This window comes from Tympanuchus pallidicinctus, unplaced genomic scaffold (genome assembly GCF_026119805.1).
Source record: "Tympanuchus pallidicinctus isolate F22 unplaced genomic scaffold, pur_lepc_1.0 scaffold39, whole genome shotgun sequence".
Taxonomy (NCBI): Eukaryota; Metazoa; Chordata; class Aves; order Galliformes; family Phasianidae; genus Tympanuchus; species Tympanuchus pallidicinctus.
This window is the reverse complement of record NW_026294757.1, coordinates 922,228-938,360: the sequence shown is the minus strand read 5'-3', so window position 1 is coordinate 938,360 and position 16,133 is coordinate 922,228. Positions and strand designations below refer to the sequence as shown.

At 58.0% G+C, this 16,133-nt stretch overlaps 2 protein-coding genes and 1 pseudogene across 11 annotated transcripts in view; 2 read left to right on the top strand and 1 right to left on the bottom strand.

Moving 5' to 3' along the window:
- IKZF3 (IKAROS family zinc finger 3) overlaps positions 1 to 8,750 on the bottom strand; it is a 22,496-nt gene extending 13,746 nt beyond the window's left edge. The window contains exons 1-4 of one of the 10 annotated variants that reach the window (XM_052700063.1): positions 7,787 to 8,667; positions 7,156 to 7,574; positions 5,065 to 5,118; positions 4,670 to 4,780 (exon numbers count right to left, since the gene is read on the bottom strand). In XM_052700063.1, coding sequence (XP_052556023.1) covers positions 4,670 to 4,780; positions 5,065 to 5,118; positions 7,156 to 7,546 — 556 coding nt within the window. In that variant the 5' untranslated portion in view covers positions 7,547 to 7,574; positions 7,787 to 8,667. The other 9 variants (XM_052700070.1, XM_052700072.1, XM_052700064.1 and 6 more) reach the window with 9 other exon arrangements.
- On the top strand, positions 8,687 to 16,133 carry ZPBP2 (zona pellucida binding protein 2). The gene is made up of 8 exons (XM_052700103.1): positions 8,687 to 8,844; positions 10,437 to 10,517; positions 10,925 to 11,050; positions 11,554 to 11,715; positions 12,102 to 12,320; positions 12,423 to 12,958; positions 13,411 to 13,588; positions 13,705 to 16,133. The coding sequence occupies exons 3-8, from the start codon at positions 10,972 to 10,974 to the stop codon at positions 13,803 to 13,805; spliced, it is 1,275 nt and encodes a 424-aa protein (XP_052556063.1). The 5' UTR covers positions 8,687 to 8,844; positions 10,437 to 10,517; positions 10,925 to 10,971; the 3' UTR covers positions 13,806 to 16,133.
- LOC128089053 (uncharacterized) lies at positions 8,753 to 10,517 on the top strand (annotated as a pseudogene).

Sequence of the window (16,133 nt, the reverse complement as noted above, 5' to 3'; positions counted from 1 at the left end):
CCAGGGGGGGGATGAGCTGCAAGCTTCACGTGAGAGGAGCTCTCTGCTGTTTCCTACCGTTTCTCACAGCAGCTCACAGCTTCTCACCCTCCCAGAGCCATGGCAGCGTCCTTGAAGCGCAGCACAAGGGCTGAGCACTGCTGGGTGCCCAAAGGAGCATCCCACGCTTCCACCTCTGCATTTCCCACATTGCACACCGACTGCTTGCCATGCAATACTGCCATGTGGAGCAGAGAGTCGCACCCAATCCATGCATTACTCCTTTATGGAGCACATGGATGCATTTGAGCCATGCTTTACGGCCTTATGGAGCGCGGCTCAGCCCATCTGCAGGGCTACCCCAACACCACGCTTCCGTCCCATGTGGGTGCCTGAAGAACCTCAGTTGAAACTGTCCCCCTCCTGTGGCTGAGAGCACAGAGCAGCAGCACTGAGGAAAAGGCTTTGATCAAAATCAGAAACATTACAAGCATTGGAATTTTTCCACCCTCATCTGCAGTCAGACAGACCCCGACCTGGGAGAGGGCAGAGATGAAGAGGAAAGCTCCAACACAAGACGAGGAGGAGTGCGGTCAGCCCAGACCGAACCACAGGGCTGGGGGGGGGGGGGTCTGAAAGAGCCTCAGCCCTTCCCCAGCCCCAACGTTGTCTCCATGCACCACCAGAGGCACAGCAAATGCTGCGAGATCGGGAGAAGGGTGCGACATCCCACCCACACCCCACCGCGATGGGATCAGGAGTTTCTAGGCTGGTCCCTCTTAAGCAAGAGGAAGGCAACAGCAAGCAGAAAGGGGCAAGGAAGCGAGGGAAAACAACAGCTGCCCCCAGCAATAACAGAGCTGGGTTGTTATCGCAGGAGAGCTGCAGCCAGAACGACGCTCAGCTCAGGGCAGCGCGGGGCAGAGAGCAGCGGCACGCAGCAAAGCAAAAGCAGGAGGGCTGAGCGTGGGGTTTCGCTTCCTGGGGAGGTGGCTGTGAGATGAAAGACGGGCTCCAGAGTAATATTTTTGTTTCACCTGAAACGCTGTAAAAACAATGGGTGCTGGAAAAAATCCAACGCGAAGCAGCGGTGGCGGCTGCAGAGTGAGTCACTGTGAGCAGCGCCGTGTGCGTCCCATCCAGCAGCCAGCAGCACCAGCGGCGGGGACAAGGACAAAGCAGGGCAGCACCAGAAGGGAAGGCTCGGAACAACCCCCCCAAGCACACACACCCGCCGTTATCAGACTTAACGCAGCATCAGATAGAGAAAAAAAAAGACGTGCGGGGTTTGTGGAGCAAAGTTTGGCCTCGGCACAGCAAGAAGCACGAGGCGGAGCACCAGGAGCCAGCAAAGGAGCAGCACTGGGGGTGACACCTCCGCTGTGACACCTCCGCTGTGACACCTCCACACGTGCAAAAAGTCCACGGGGGAACAAAGGAACTCAATCACGGCGATGTGGCACTTTAACGGTGCCGCTGATTTGCTGCGCCGATCGGGAGATAATGAGCGCCTCGCGGTGCAGATGTTCCCTCAGATTATAGGGAAAAGAAATAAAAGAGGAAAAAGGGAAAAGCTCTTCTCGGCTGCCGCTTCCTAAGTATCCAATTAAACGAATCGTGGAAGCAGATAAATAGTTTGCTGGGTGCTGACAGCTGCGGATGGGATTCGGAGCAGGGCGCGGGGCGCAGGACGCTGCCGCTGTGCGTATGGAGGGGACGCGGTTCTACCAGGGATTAATTAACCTACGGCTCATCCCCAAAACAGCTGCACAGACACGTGGCCGTGCAGGGGGTCCCTTCCTGGACCTTTTGGAGTCCCCAGAGTCACACCGTGTCCCATTGTTTGTAGAGGGATGCGAGGAGCGGGGCTGCAAAATGAAGGGAGGGAGGGACGCTGCTCGTCGCTTTCCGAGCGTTTGGAGGAGCTACAGCCACGTCCTTTTGTTGCCAAAGCACAATATCTTGTTGTTGTGCGATTATTACAAGAATAACACATATTTTAGAAGCAGAACAATGCCTCTTATCTCAGAGGTGATCTGGGTTGAACCCGAACTCAATCGCAGCCCTTTAAAGCTCTTTGTTCAGACACAGAGCGGGGGTTTAATGAGGAATCTGCGTTCCAACCTATGTCTCCAATTTCCTAACCGATATTTCCCATCTAACACCAACTTTCTGCCAACCCATAACAGCATTTCCACAGGACTTTCCTCCTGAGACACGCTGACATGAGACGGCTGGAACTGCTGATAAAGGAGAAGTGTCCCCCCTCAGAGGGAGCACGCCGTGCTCCGACCCCACTGAGCCCCCACAGCCCCTCCAGTGCGTTGTCTCCCTGCAAACAATTCCAGTTCCTGGGTCCCTCTGCTCTGCACAGGGCGGTGGATGGGACTGCAGCTCATCCACCTCAGAGCAGATTTCAACTCAATGCCAACAGCAAATATTTCTCCCCTCCCTTAATTTCGAGAAGCCCAAAATGAAGGGGCGCTCTGACAGAGCTGTGGGTGTCCCTGCCCAGTGCAGGGAGTGAGCCGGGCGGCCCCATGGCTCCTCTGACCGTGCTGGATCTTCACGAACAGCAGGGGACGGATCTGAAACACACACCGAAGAGAAATTCTCTTCAAGGAGACGGGGAAAAGAGCGCACAGCCCATCCCAGCACCGAAAGCATCAACCGACCGCACACCACCGCCATCGAGGGGGGAACACGGCAGGAGGAGCGAACAGCACTGCTCTGCCCCGCACCCGCCCCAGTCCCACGGGCAGCCGATGCCTTCTGCTCCCCGCATCATTCCCACCCGGCGCAGGGCTGACAGCGGTGCCTCCCCGCTCCGTGCCCCCGCGCAGAGCCCCGCAGGGCTGCACAGCAGCGCTGATGCCGCGAGATAAACCCCGGGCGCAGCGCTCGGAGATGGAACGCGCTGATAAAACGCGGCGCTTCCTCCCCGGGCTGATAAGTGCGTGCGCTCAGGGCTCGGTGGGAGCTCGGTGCAGTTCCCCCGCGTCCCTCATCAGCCCCGCAGCCACCACCAGGTTTGGTTTTGGAAGCACGGAAGGGAGCTGACGTCCGTACGCCCCAAAAGTTTCAGCCCTTCAGGATGAGGGGAATTGAGGCACAAAGCAACCGAATCCAGGGGTTTGGGTCCCTGGGGGACCCTTGGGTTTGGTCCCCCAAGAAGTGACGCCTTTTCTTTCCACCTGATTTTTAAACTGCAGGGCTCTTCAGCTCCGGGGTGCACGGAGGAATGAGGGGCACGGAGCGCTCCCCCACTTCTCCCCAGCACCCTCTGAGCAGACACAGGAAGCGAGCGCTGCTCGCGGGGCTGCAGCAGGCGCACACGTGTGCACCGCAGCGCAGCTTCCATCCCCTGGAGGCAAAAGAAGGGCTTTTTTTAATTGTTTTTTTTGTTGTTGTTGTTGTTGGTTGGTTGTTTTTTTTCTTCCTTTTTTGAATTTTTACGTGCACGTTTTCCACCGCGCTGCCAATTGCGCCATCACTGCAACCTCCTGCCTGCAGCTGCTGGAGCCTTTCCGCAGGGCTGCGCTGCGTCGGCCGCTCGGCATCCCACCTCCAGCAGCTGCGGTGCAGAACAAACACAGCCCGCGTGCTCAGCGGCACCAGAAGGGTTTGAAGCAACCCTGCCTCTGCTCGGGGTGAGCGTGGAGGAGGGGAAAACAGAGCTGCGGTTGGATATGAGGAGAAAACTTCTCCGGAAGAGAGGTCAGATGCTGCAATGGGTGCCCAGGGAGTCACGGCAGCTGGAGGTGTTCACACACCTCACAACCTGGAGATGCTGTGCTATGGGACACGGCGTAGAGGGGAGGTTCTGGTGGGAGGTGGGCAGTTGGATGATGATGGAGGACTTTTCCAGCCTCAGTGATGCTAAGATTCTGTGCTTCTATGAAACGGTGGTGGGGTGCACAAATGGTTGGCAGTGCTTTGTGAGCTGTGGGATCCGAAGGCAACATCAGATGGCTCTGGGTGTAGGAAAGGCCCAAGCTTTCCACGTTCAATAGTTAAAAACATGAAATGTCCCCTTTTAGGGTCAGTGGAGCAGAACCCACCTGCCCAGACACTGCAGTACACACAGCTTCAATAACAGAGAAGCTGGAAACCCAAACATTTTGTTGCGGCCCAACACGAAGTCATTGAATCACAGAACCATAGAATGGTTTGGGTCAGAAGGGACCTCGAGACCACCTGCTTCCATCCCCTGCCATGGGAAGGGCCGCCAACCTCTAGATCAGACTGACAAGGAACTAACAGAGCCTGGAACACCTGCAGGGATGGGGCTCCCATTGAACACCCCAAACCAGGAGCCCTGCAGCAATCACTGATTCACGTGACGCAAACACTCTGTGTCAGAACTACCAGCCACAGCCACAGCACTGCTGTGCTGCCTGCACCCCCAGCCCCTGCTGCCTCTCAGGGCTGCCCCCAGCAGCACAGCGCATCCATTCCAGGCAGGAATGTTGGCAGTGCTGCTGGTTCAGGCCATGAGCTTCTGATTCAAGGGAGAAACTCGAGGTTCCTCACCCTGCGTGCAAGCAGGACGAAGGCACAACAATTTCTCCATCCAGGAGCCAGCAGGTGCTGTTTGTTTTCCATTACACCCAACACATCCTTCCTCACTGCTCCCACGATGCACAGAAAGCCAAGGGACACCCCCTGCTGTGTGCCACCCCCACCGTACCTCCTGCTTCTCCATTGGACTGACTGTGCTCCTTCAGCTCCTCTGCATTATCCGTGCCCTCCACCTCCTGCCCTTTGCTCAGGTCGCACTCCTCCAGAACCTCCTGTCCCTCTGGAAAAAGCAAAGCAAATTGGGAAAAGAAATGACTATTTCTGCCGCACTGTTTCCGAGCCCCAACCCCCAGCACTGCTCTCTTATTGCTGCACCCACTGCAATTCCATGGAGCCAATCTGTCGCCCAGAAGTTGCACACAGATTCCCAGACACAAGCGGGCACCAAATCTTTACTAAATCAAATCATCCCAACATGCTGTGAACGTTAACAGACAGCAAGAGCAGCGATGCCCTCGTCCTCACAACCCCCTCCCTACAAAAGGGAGGATGCTGGGGCTGTACCTGCGGCCTTGGGCTGCTCCTGGGGATTGCTGAGGTCCATGCTGCTCTGTGAATCTGCAAAAGACACAGAAAAAAACAGCTCTGAGCTGCTCCAGATTTGCAAAGCTGCTCACAGTGTTAATCTGAGAGCTCCGTCTTCTTCGCTGGAAGCCAAACTGAAAAAGCAAAACTCAAATAATTACCTAATGATCATCACGTGTCAGCATACAGGCTTTTACATATGCCCCAAATGAGAGGTTCTGCATTTCTCAGTGCAACCTGCAGCTCAGCACCGGCTCGCCCTCTCCACTGCCTTCCCCTCTGCGCCCCGCGAGCGCTGACACGGATGGAGCAGAAAGCAGCAGGAAGTGCCACAGCCCCTCTTCCACAGCCCAGGACAGACCTGCAGCCCTTGTGAGAGCTGTTGGCACCGACACGAGCCCAGTTCCCCTCTGGGAGCTGTGATGGGGATCCCAAGGGATGCTGGAACCCGCAGAGCCCTGCAGCTGCAGGCTGGCTTCCAGGCTTCACCCTCCTCACGGTGTCACAGCCATCTGCTTCCTTCCTCCTTCCTTTCCTCTCTCTTTTTCCTCTTTTTTTTTTCTACAGATCTGAACGTCTTTTCTCCGCTTTGCACATAACCCAGGAGCAGCACCAGGAGGGACAAAGCCCTTTCCTGGTGGTCAGCAGCTCAGCCAGGAGGTGTCAACTGCAGCCCACTGTTATCTATCTGTGCCACCACCACGCATGGAACATTTCCGTGGTCTCCACCAAGTCGATGCATAAAGTTCTGTTCACTCTGTGTGGAGAAATGGAGTTTTCAGACAGGGCTGCCCAGAGCTGCACGGCTGGATGAGCCCAGCAAGGAAAGCAAAAAGAGATGCACCAGCAAGGAAAGCAAAAGGAGATGCACCCAGCACAGCTCTTCAACATTTGGCTCCGTCGCAGCCCTCAAATGGGCACTCTGCACCCATTTCTCAGCAGTGGGTCTCAGAGCCGTGCTGGGGGATGTGGTGTGGGGGAGGGGGTGGGTTGGATTTGGTGATCGTGGTGGTTCTGAGTGGTTCTGGTCTGTGATTCTGTGCTGCACACTGTTCCCATTGCCCTTAATGAGCTCTCAGCAAAGAGCAGGAAGAAAAGAGACGGTGAGGGCAGGCGTTGCAGTCACCCAAACCATCAGCACCCTGCACTCCTGGGGCTGTGGACAAGTTGTGAAGCATTGCCAGCTATGAAACATCCCCTGTAATTAAACCAGACCTCCTGTCCTTGCACGAGGACAAGCTTCTCGTGGAGCCTCTCTTCCTTGAGACATAAATTCTGCCTTAACTTCTGTCGTGAGAGAAGTCACAGGGCTGGATAACAAGAAGTTCAAATATTCACTCCATCTGCATCAGAAATACTCAATTGCCTCATATTTAAAGCTGCTAATTTGCCTTTGTTTCATTTTACCGTAGCAGGAAGTGTGAAGCGCAGAGAGGCAAATGGGCCCAACGACCCAGAGCAGCGACACGGAAACGTCAGCCAATGCACAGCACGCAGAAAAAGCTCTCCCTGCTGTGCGTTCTGACCTTACACCCAAATAACGTGGACACTCCATTAAACGAATCCTCACAGCTCTGAAAACAACCGATGCTTCGGCAAGAGGCTCAAATCGCTGCTATTCTGTGCCGCTTTGTCTGGCCGGCTCTGCCTTAACGACCAGCAGGGCACAGCCAGCCCTACGGCAGCGGCTGCATCTCAGCAGCACGGAGACTTTCTCTGTGCACCGGTTGACGTGAAACCATCACAGATCCCAGCCCACGGGCAACTGCCGGGCAGCACGGCCCTCAGCATCTCCTCTCTGTGCAGAAGCAGCCCGGTCCTTGCGTCGCTTCCAGGCTCAGCGTCCATCCACCCCCCCCCCCCCGCCGCGCATTCACCTGAAGAAGCTCCCTGTAGGCTTAGCAGCATCTCCGTATGAAACCCCCGGTTGTCAACGTTCCATCTCAGATCTCTTCCCCAACTCAGATACTCCAACCCCAACCCTTCACGGCGCTGAACGCGAGCGCCCCAATCCCCAACCCCGCACAAAAACTCCCCAGCATTCCAAAAAAACACGAGGTGGGAACTCACAGAGCGCTTCTGTCCTGGCAGCGAGGGGTCCGAGAGCCACCGGCTGGGCAGCGGGCACAGGGAGGACACCGGGTGCCGTGGCTGCAGCCGAGCACGGAGCTCTGTTACGAAGCAGAAGTAACGATGCTGTGCCCCCGACAGCCCTCCTCGGTCCTCCCGTGTGCCGCGCCAGGAGGCGAAACGAGCACGAATATTCAAATGGGTCGTGAGAGGAGCGGCGAGGCACCGCGGGGCGCAGCCACGTCAGTGCGCCGTCCCGCAGCCCGGCCCGTCCGTAGAAGCAACGGAAGAGTCTGCCTGGATTGTAGCTGATAAAAGCACTTTGGGCCACGGGATTGGGTAGGGCTGGAGCTGCGATGGCCTTACCTCTGTGCTTCCCGAGCCACACCATTGCCTTCTCACTTCTCGACCCGACAGCGCTGCAGAGCCGACGTCCTTTTACATCCCTTTTGCCGCCGGCCCTCTGAGCGCAGCGCGGAGCACAACAGCCCCCTTCCTCCTCTCGGCCTCTCCCAAAAGGCCCAACACGCCAAGAGAAAGCAGCCCGGCCCCTGCCCGCAGGAAGGCTCCCACAGCCACGGCAGAGCAAAGCAGCGCAGCCCCTCGTGCTCCTCGCCGATTTCCCACTGACCTCAGCAGCCCTCGGAACCCATGGAAACAGAGCAGTGCGGCACTTCTCGCACCCGGTGAAGCCGTTTAACGCTGCCTTCTACACCGCTTCCATCCCTGAATGCGACCTCAGCCGGGCTGATCCTCCACCCCACCTACAGCCCCAGACCCGAAGCGCCGTTTCCACGTTAACTCCTGAACGCGCCAAAACAGGAAGGCGAAGCGACTTCTTCAGCAACTGCAGCTACCAGAGGGAGGAAACGAAGCCACGGAGAGCAGAACTGCTGCTGAGATACGGCGGCAGCCCCTCAGGCAGTCCCAGCTAAGTCAGATTGTGTGCGAGATATTGCTGCAACGCAAAATCGCGTTTCAGAGCGCAAAGGACACGGATGCTTTCCAATAGAAAACTGCGCCTAATTCAAAATAACCAAACCCTCGCGTTATCAGCACGCAGAGGAATCCGGGCTGAGGGGTCCCAGCAGGACTCAGACTGCAGCCTCTCACCAAGGTCTTGGGGCAGCATGGGGCGATCCCGGCTCTGATGGGGGCACTTTGTGGAGCCGTGTTCCAGGCTTGTTAAAAGAAAAGCCAGAACGATCTGTTTTCCTTCCTCAAGGAAGGAAAGGGCTGCAGCCCCGCACTACCGCACGCTTCGGGCTTTCGCTGCTCCCGAAAGCTGCAGGGAGGCTTTGCAAGAGGAGAGCAAGCAGCCGCCCGCTCGTTCCTTAGCGCGCACTGTGAAGGCTCAGGCGGAGGGCGCTGAGCCCAACCGCATCGGGACGCTGCTGAAATGGGATGGGGAGAAATGAAGGCGACCCCCCGCCGCCGCCTCAGCGCTTCTCGCGGTTCGGTTCCCCCGCAGCCCTGAGCGGCACCGGAGCTCCAACGCCGCGGGGTCGGCGCCGCGCGGCCGCTCCTCACCTGCGCGATCCGAGCGCTCCGCTCCGCGGCCCCGCGTTCCTCCGCATCCGGAGGGAGGGGAACGGAACGGAGAGCGGCGGAACGGAGCGGGGGGGAGGGCTGTGACCCCGCCGGCACCGGGCGCTGCGGTTAGCTGCCGGGCATGGGGCAAGGGCAGAGGTGAGCCGAGGTTGTGGTGCTCGTTGGAGCTGTTGGAGGAGCACAACGGCGATCCTCGGGGTGGAACAACCCTCCATGGGACGGGCTGGGAGAGCTGAGGGTGTTTAACGTAGGGAGGAGGAGGCTCCCGGATGCCTACAGTGGCCTTTCAGTAATGGTAGGAAGAAGAGGACAGACTCTTTGGGAGAGCCCGCTGTGACAGGACAAGGGAAATGGCTTCTAACTGAAAGAGAGGAGATTTAAGGAAAAAGATTACAGTAAGAACGGTGAGGGCTGGCACAGTTTGTCAGCGAGGTGGCAGTGCCCCATCCCTGCAGACACCCGGGGTCAGGGGATGGGTTCTGGGCTCCTGATGGAGCTGGGGGGTCCCCATTCAGTGCAGAGCGGGGCCAGACAGCCTTTGGTGGGGTTCCTGCCACTCAAATGATTCCATGAGTCGGGGGGCAGCGCTCCCCCAGGTGCACTCCCATGGGCAAAGCCAAGGATCCCCCCCACAGGATCCCATGGATCCCAGCCATTCATCCCACCCGGAGCTGGCGAACCTCCAGCTCACGTCTCCGAGCGCAAATTCGTCACGGGATTAAAGGAAAACAATAAGACTTAAAAGCACCGTTTCTGCTCTGGGATCCACCACCCCTGCAGCAGCCGCACGCAGCGGTGCCCACGCACACGAGCAACCTTCCCACGTGGTTTCCTTTGGGTGTCAGTGGCCCCGATGCTGCAGACACGTCACATCAACCACCGCCGATCTCTTCGCGTCGTGACGCCCCCAGGCGCTGCGCTCCTTGGACTCGGGGCCACGTGGAACGGACTCCACTCTTGGGAGCACCCGAGATTAGCGGAGATAAGACTGAGAGCCAGGCTCTCGTCGTCTGTTTTCCTTCGTGAAATAGCGCTGCTGTTGGAAAACAAAGCAAATTACAAGAGCATGTGGGAGGAAAGGCAGCCAAGGGAGGGGCCGGGATCCCTCCTCCCAGCGGGGCTCTGTGTGGGGTTGGGATCCCCTCCACTGGGGCCATGTGTGGGGCAGCCCTGTGGCGGTGAGGAGGGCAAGAAAGGCCGTTGGAACCCCCCCCATCCATTGGAATCTCCCCCCCCATTGGAACCCCCCGTCCGTTGGCCTCGCACAGCAGCGGCCGTTGAAGGGGGTTGGCATGGCAGGGGGTGGTGGGAGGCCGTGCTGCCCCCAGCAAGCCCTGCTGGGGGTGGTGGCCATCGTGGCAGTGGTGGCAGAGGCACAACAGGGCGCTCCGGGAGCAGGTAGAGAGGGGGGCTGAAGGCACAGCCCCAACCCAGAGGGGCGCAAGGGGATGCGGGGGGGCTGAGGGATGGGGGCACCTCATGGGAAGGACCTTCAGCACTGACAGCCATGGGGTGGGGAAGGGTCTGGCTGCGATCCCCCAGCACGGTGCTGGAGGGGCTGCCTTGAGCCCACAGAAGCCTCAGCACCCACCTGGTGAAGCCGTCGTGTCACCACCATCCCACTGAGCCCTGGGGAGGTGGGGAGCAGGCAGCAGGATCCTGCCAGGACGGAGCAAACAGCAGCACGGTTGGATTTCTATCTGTAATATTCTTCATCCTTTTCCCTACAGCAAGAGCTGCACCTGAGGAAGAGCAACTTTCCGTTGGCTTTTTTCAGAAGAATGTGGTCTATGGCAACGACCAGAGCGCAGGTAAACCTGCCTGACTGCACAAACACAGCGCGAGGCCTCAGGAGGCTCCTGGGGTGGCACTGAGGTACCATGAGCATTCGGTAAAGCACTCCAGAACACCGCCCTGATGGCACGCAGCGATGGGAAGGGCTGAGCTGGGCAGTGCGTGCATCTTCTGGTGCTGCAGGGGAAGCAGTGACGTCCAAATGAGGGATGGACCCTCAGTGCCCCAAATGCTGCTCTGGGTTCGGCCCTCGGTCGGCTCCCAGCTCCTGGGGATGGTTCCTTTCTGCTGCCTCAATCCTAACACAAGAAACAAAGTCGGCCTCCAGCTCTGTGCGCTCCCAAAGTATTTCGTGGTTTCATTCAATATAAACATCCCTCATTCTCTCTTCATTCTTACTTTACTTCATCCTCTCACTTTGCAGAAAATGTTTACGTTAAGGTGTTCACCAACAGCCCAACCCTGGTGTGTATGGATTTGACTCTTTCTCAAGATGAAGTAATAGATCCCAGGTACTCGTGGACCGGCCCAGATGGGAGGAATTTAGAAGGTGAGGAGCTCAGCGCTGCCCACACGGCGTTTCCGCTCTTCTCCCACTGCCTGAGCCGCTGTTTCCATGCTCAGGTGTGGAAACGGCCCCTGGGGGGGGGCTGGGAATCGGGGAAGCTGGGGCAGGAAACCCACACACCTCTCCTTGCGAGGGGAAAAGCTGAGCACAAATGGCTGGGTAGAGGCTGCTGCCCCCAAAATCACATTTTCCTTCTTCCTACTGATGCCGCTCTGTACAGCGGGGCCGAAGCGTCGCACAGCCCTTGGGTTGGTCCCCCAAATTCTGGCCTTGAAATACGTTTCCTTTCTCTCTCTGAAATGCTTGGGATGAAGGGAAACATCGCCCCAAGTCCCAGCTCTCCAATTCAGCCCATTTCAGCCTAAAAGAACCCAGAGTGCCGCAGAACAGCACCACACACCTCCTCCTCTTGGACTGCATTGGATGAGCGCAGCACAGGATGCCAAGCATCCCCACCCATCTCAGCCCTCCTGCTTCCATCCTAGGGCAAGGATACGCAAACCTCACAAGCTCTGGGGAGCTGGTGCTGCTGGGCTTCCAGGAGTCCATGTCTGGAGCCTACAAGTGTGTGCTTTCCCACAGAATCATAGAAACCTCAACACAAAAAGAAGTAGCTGTGACCAACACCTACAGGTTCATGGTGTACGGTAAGGTGGCAAGCTGATGCACTCAGCCCTTGTGGTTCTTTGGGTTTGTGGCAGGCCTGTGGATTTCAAAGCTTGGTGAGTGGAGTGCTAACATCCTCTCCCTGTATGTATTCATACATTAAATAACCGCCACCAGGAATATATGGCAACTTCAAGAGTAAAACGCAAAGCTCCGTCCTCCACGAGAACCAACCCACCTACACAGCATCTGCAAACCAGGACTGTATGCCTGTGGTCCTGAGCAGCTCCAGCACTGCTCAGGGTGTCCCCACCCCACAGAACCACAGCACCCAACCTCACCTCGTCCCCATCCACGCCGTGACACCACAGATGTGAAGGGAAGGGGGGCACTGGGCTGTTCCCTGCTCACCTCCTGTTTCTGGCAGCATACAGGGAAGCCAACCACGTGTACCAGGTCTCGGTCCGTTTCACTTCGAAGGGATGCGAGCTGGCAGCCAACGCGCGGTTCGTGGAGGAGCTGAAGAAGATCCTGGAGGATCTCATCTCCGAGCTGATGAGCCGCGTGGAGCAGCTCTCGCACCGCTGCCATTCCCTCGAGGTTCCCCACCGGGGCTCCCCGAGCGAACTCTTCATCACTTTTCAGGGTAATGGAGGAGCGATGGTTTCAGGCACCGAGCACCGCGCCGTCACCCCCGGGCCCCCACGAGGCCGCTGCCCTCCGCAGCCGCTGCGTTTTCCCTTCCCAGCCCACAGATGGAGCCAGAACGCAGCGGCGGCGCTCGGAGCGCGCAGAGCAAAGCGGAGCTCCAAAGCCCCGAAGCCCCCAGGAGAATTCAGCCCGGTGCCACCCCCGACCCCCCGGCACATCTCATCTCATCTCCCCATCACCGCTCCCGATCCCGGCGGCACAAATCGGTCCTGCTATGGGGCAGCACCGCCGCTCTCCCTTTCCGAAACCAACACCCAGCAAACGGGGAGCTTTTCCCAAAGCACTGCTGGGCAGCGACGGAGAGGAGGAGAAATCACACGCGAGAGGGAAAACGAGGGGGGCGAGAGGGCGGGGGGATCACAGCAAACACCGAAGAAGGCGGCGCGGATTCCATTTGTCCTGGAACAAACCCGAAGATGCGGGCAGGGCATCGGCTGCAGGGGATCCCCAAAGGAACCCCCGTGGCCACGCTTCTCTCCCCACGCAGTGAATCCCTTTGCTCCGGGATGGAAAGATCTCTGCAGCCGCCTTCCTCAGGACTGCGAGGGCACCGCGAACCACAGAGCTCAGCAGGTTCTGTGCCATCCCCCCCTGCACCCCAAACCCCCCCCTCTGCCCTGCGGTGGGGTCACCCAGCACTGATGGCATTAATCCAATGGCAGCTGATGGAGGCTTGGATAATTAAATTCCAGATGGGAATTTGCTTTTAAAAGGTCAGACTGATGCATTAAATACAAATAATTAAGAAAAATGTTACGTCAGCCAGCTAAACACAAGGAATTGAATACAAACATTTATACCAGCAGACTTCAGTTCTCTACACCAAACCCCAGACCTACGGTTCTGTAAATGGGACACGATGTGGAGCAGCTGATTTCGGAGCCTGGTTAACACTGACAGCAGCACACACCACCCAGCACACCCCCACCAGCCCTGATTTCCCCCTCCATGAAGTCTTCACTCACGTTTTTAACCCCAAACCAGCGGGCACTTCTCTTAATTTCTCCAATGTTTCTGTGTTTCAGGCAAGAGAGCGAATAGGAGAGTTTTTCAGGAAGCAGACTTACGCTCTGAAGCACCAATTTCAGACCATCCCTGCCATCCATTACGTGGAGGGCAGCTTCTCCGTGACCCCCATCGACAGCTGCCGCCCAGGATTTGGGAGCGACGCCGTCGCCCACCGGAGCTGCGCCGGCTGCTGCGGTAACGGGGCACCCATGGGGTCACGTTGCTGCCATCAGAGGGTGCTCAGCCCATGGGTGGCATCAGAATTCAGGCGGGTTCCCATTCAGCTCTGATGGGCTCTGCTCTCTTTGCAGTGGTGTGCAGCCCTGGGACGTACAGCCCAGACAGCGCTGGCAGCTGCAGGCTGTGTGTGAGGCACCGCGCTGCGCGGTACGGAGCCAAGTCCTGCCCATGAATGTGGCACAGAACGCAGAAACAGGAGGTGTGAAAGCGTCGTCGGCCTCCTGACGGCCTCTTCGTGCTGAGCTCCTGCTCCTGGAACTCTACACGTGGTTTTTGAGCAGCGGCCGAGCTCCTCTGCTCGCAGCCCTCCTGCGTTTCCTGCATTAAATGAGGTGTTTGTTCGGGGTAAAGCAATCGCTGTGTGTCACAGAGCTGCCGCTGCTCCCTGGGCTGATCCCAAACACCACGCTGCGTCTGGGGGCACGGAGGGGTCCTGGCAGCAGAGCAGGACGGGGTCGTGTGTGCTGCAATGCGAAGTTCCCCAGGTGTGAAGCACCAAATCCTCGCCGTTTAGGAACACAAACGCGTTTCTCTTGGTTTTCTCCTTTTCTTTACATCCTGAAGGTTTTGTTCTGCCCGGCGCAGGGCTGGGTGGTTCCTTGGGAAACCACTGCTGATGCTGCAGGGCCTTCAGCACTGTGCATCCATCGACCATGGAGAGGGGCTCTGAGATGGGCCTTAATGAATTTGGCCCTAATGAGCTCTGCAGTGCAGGTGGGAGATGAAGAACGCTGCCCTTATGGCTCAGCCTGTCTGCCAGGAAGGAGCGGCGCAGCAGAGGGAAGGAGGGAGAGTGGACATCCAGGGAGGGACGGATGGAGGTTCCTGAGCCTTCTCCACTAGGTGCTGCTGCATCCTCTCCTCCATCCAAGTACGGGAGGCACAGCCCCACTCACTGCACGGCAGCTGTGAGCTCCTGGGATCGGCAGCGGGTCGAGATAAGAGCTTCCAAAGCACTGAGATAACCAGGGAGCTCAGCTCAGCAGAGATTTGCTCCTGCTCGCTTTGGACGGCGAGCTGCTGTATCTGCAATCGATTGTTTTGCTCATTAAGCAGCATTAGGACAGATTCGACTCCAGTGCTTTCAGTCCATCCCCAGCAGTGCTGCCTTCCCTCCCATCCCACGCAGCGCGGGGCTCCAGCAGCCGTTCATCAGAGCTGCCGCCCTCCCGTCTGCCCCTCAACCTCCCCAGGGGGCGCAGAGTTGCTCCCAGCCCCTCCTGCTCCCCGCTGTGGCACAGCTGAGGTCCCACCACGCGCAGGGCAGCGGCCCCAGCTCAGAGCACGGAGCTCTGTGCCGTCAGCCTGGCTCTGCGCTGCGCCAACCCACACAGATGAGCGGCTCCCTCTGGGTGACCGCCGCGTCCCGCAGCACCCAGAAATCCCTCCGTGGGTATTCATCCAAAAACCGACCAGATTCCGCCCGGTTCAGCTTATCCGTGCTGACAGCCGGGCAGCAGAAGGCGGTGTGGGCACAGACCGTGCTCAGAGCTTTTCGGAATCATCGCTTATGAAGTGCTGATGGATAAGATGTGCATCTGAACCGCCCGTGGGGTGGCTGCTCCCACAGCCAACTGGACCCCAATGCTGCCTGGGGGGGACGCAGCAGAAGGGCTCTGCTCCCTGCACTCCTCTTTGCCAGCAGAGGAATGTCGCAGCCATCAGCTGTTAGGTGAGGAAGCAGCAGGGGCGCACTGAGCACCATTCAGTGCTCACCGCCCTCTCCTCCAACCCCTTTTAAAGCAGTGGGGTTGGAACAAAATCCCGCAGCAGTTTAGCCTTAAGACCGTGGAAAAGTGAATCAAACCTTTTGGCTTCGCACTGCGGAGGAGTCTGTGCCATCAGACCAGTGCAGGACACAGCGCACACCTACAGGACGGGACCTTTTCTCTTCCACAACCTCAACAGCTCCCAAAGGGGGTCCCAGCCCCCCCAGGCTCTCCTGAAACCCGGCCTGGGGTGAGGATGGGGGAGCCCTGATGGCAAACAGGCAGATGGATGTGAGCTGCAGGAAGATGACGGAGGCTCCATCACTGCCACCAGCTGGGGCAGCCTGCCCAAAACCTCCCCGTGTCCCCTCAGAAAGGCTCCAGAATCCTCCTAAAACCCTCCCCAAAAATCCCCTCCAGAACTTCCCCTAAAATCTCCCTCCCAAAATCTCCCCATAATCCTCTCCAAATCCGCTCCAAATCTTCCCCAAATTCTACCCAAATCTCCCCAAAACCTCCCAGGAATCTCCCCAATTCACCCCCAATGTTCTCCCCAGAGCTCTGCCCGAATCCTCCCCCAAATCACCCCCAGACCTCCTCCCCCCTGGCCCCGCAGTGCTCTCAGCCCGCTGCCTGCCTGCATTTTCTTCTCAGCCCCGTCCCCATAAGGGCAGCACGGCAGGATTAACGCCTCCTTTGCAGGCAGTGAATCGCCGCGAGTCGCTGTTGGAAGCGGTGCCACCGTAAATGGGTTTTTTTGTGTTGAAAATAAATAAATATGATCCTCTGGA

Coding starts and splice junctions, on each gene's coding strand:
- ZPBP2 (XM_052700103.1), top strand. CDS start 10,972: ATGGATTTGACTCTTTCTCAAGATGAAGTAATAGATCCCAGGTACTCG. Junction 12,321..12,422: donor ACTCTTCATCACTTTTCAGG/GTAATGGAGGAG, acceptor TTCCCTTCCCAG/CCCACAGATGGAGCCAGAAC. Junction 12,959..13,410: donor CGAACCACAGAGCTCAGCAG/GTTCTGTGCCAT, acceptor TCTGTGTTTCAG/GCAAGAGAGCGAATAGGAGA.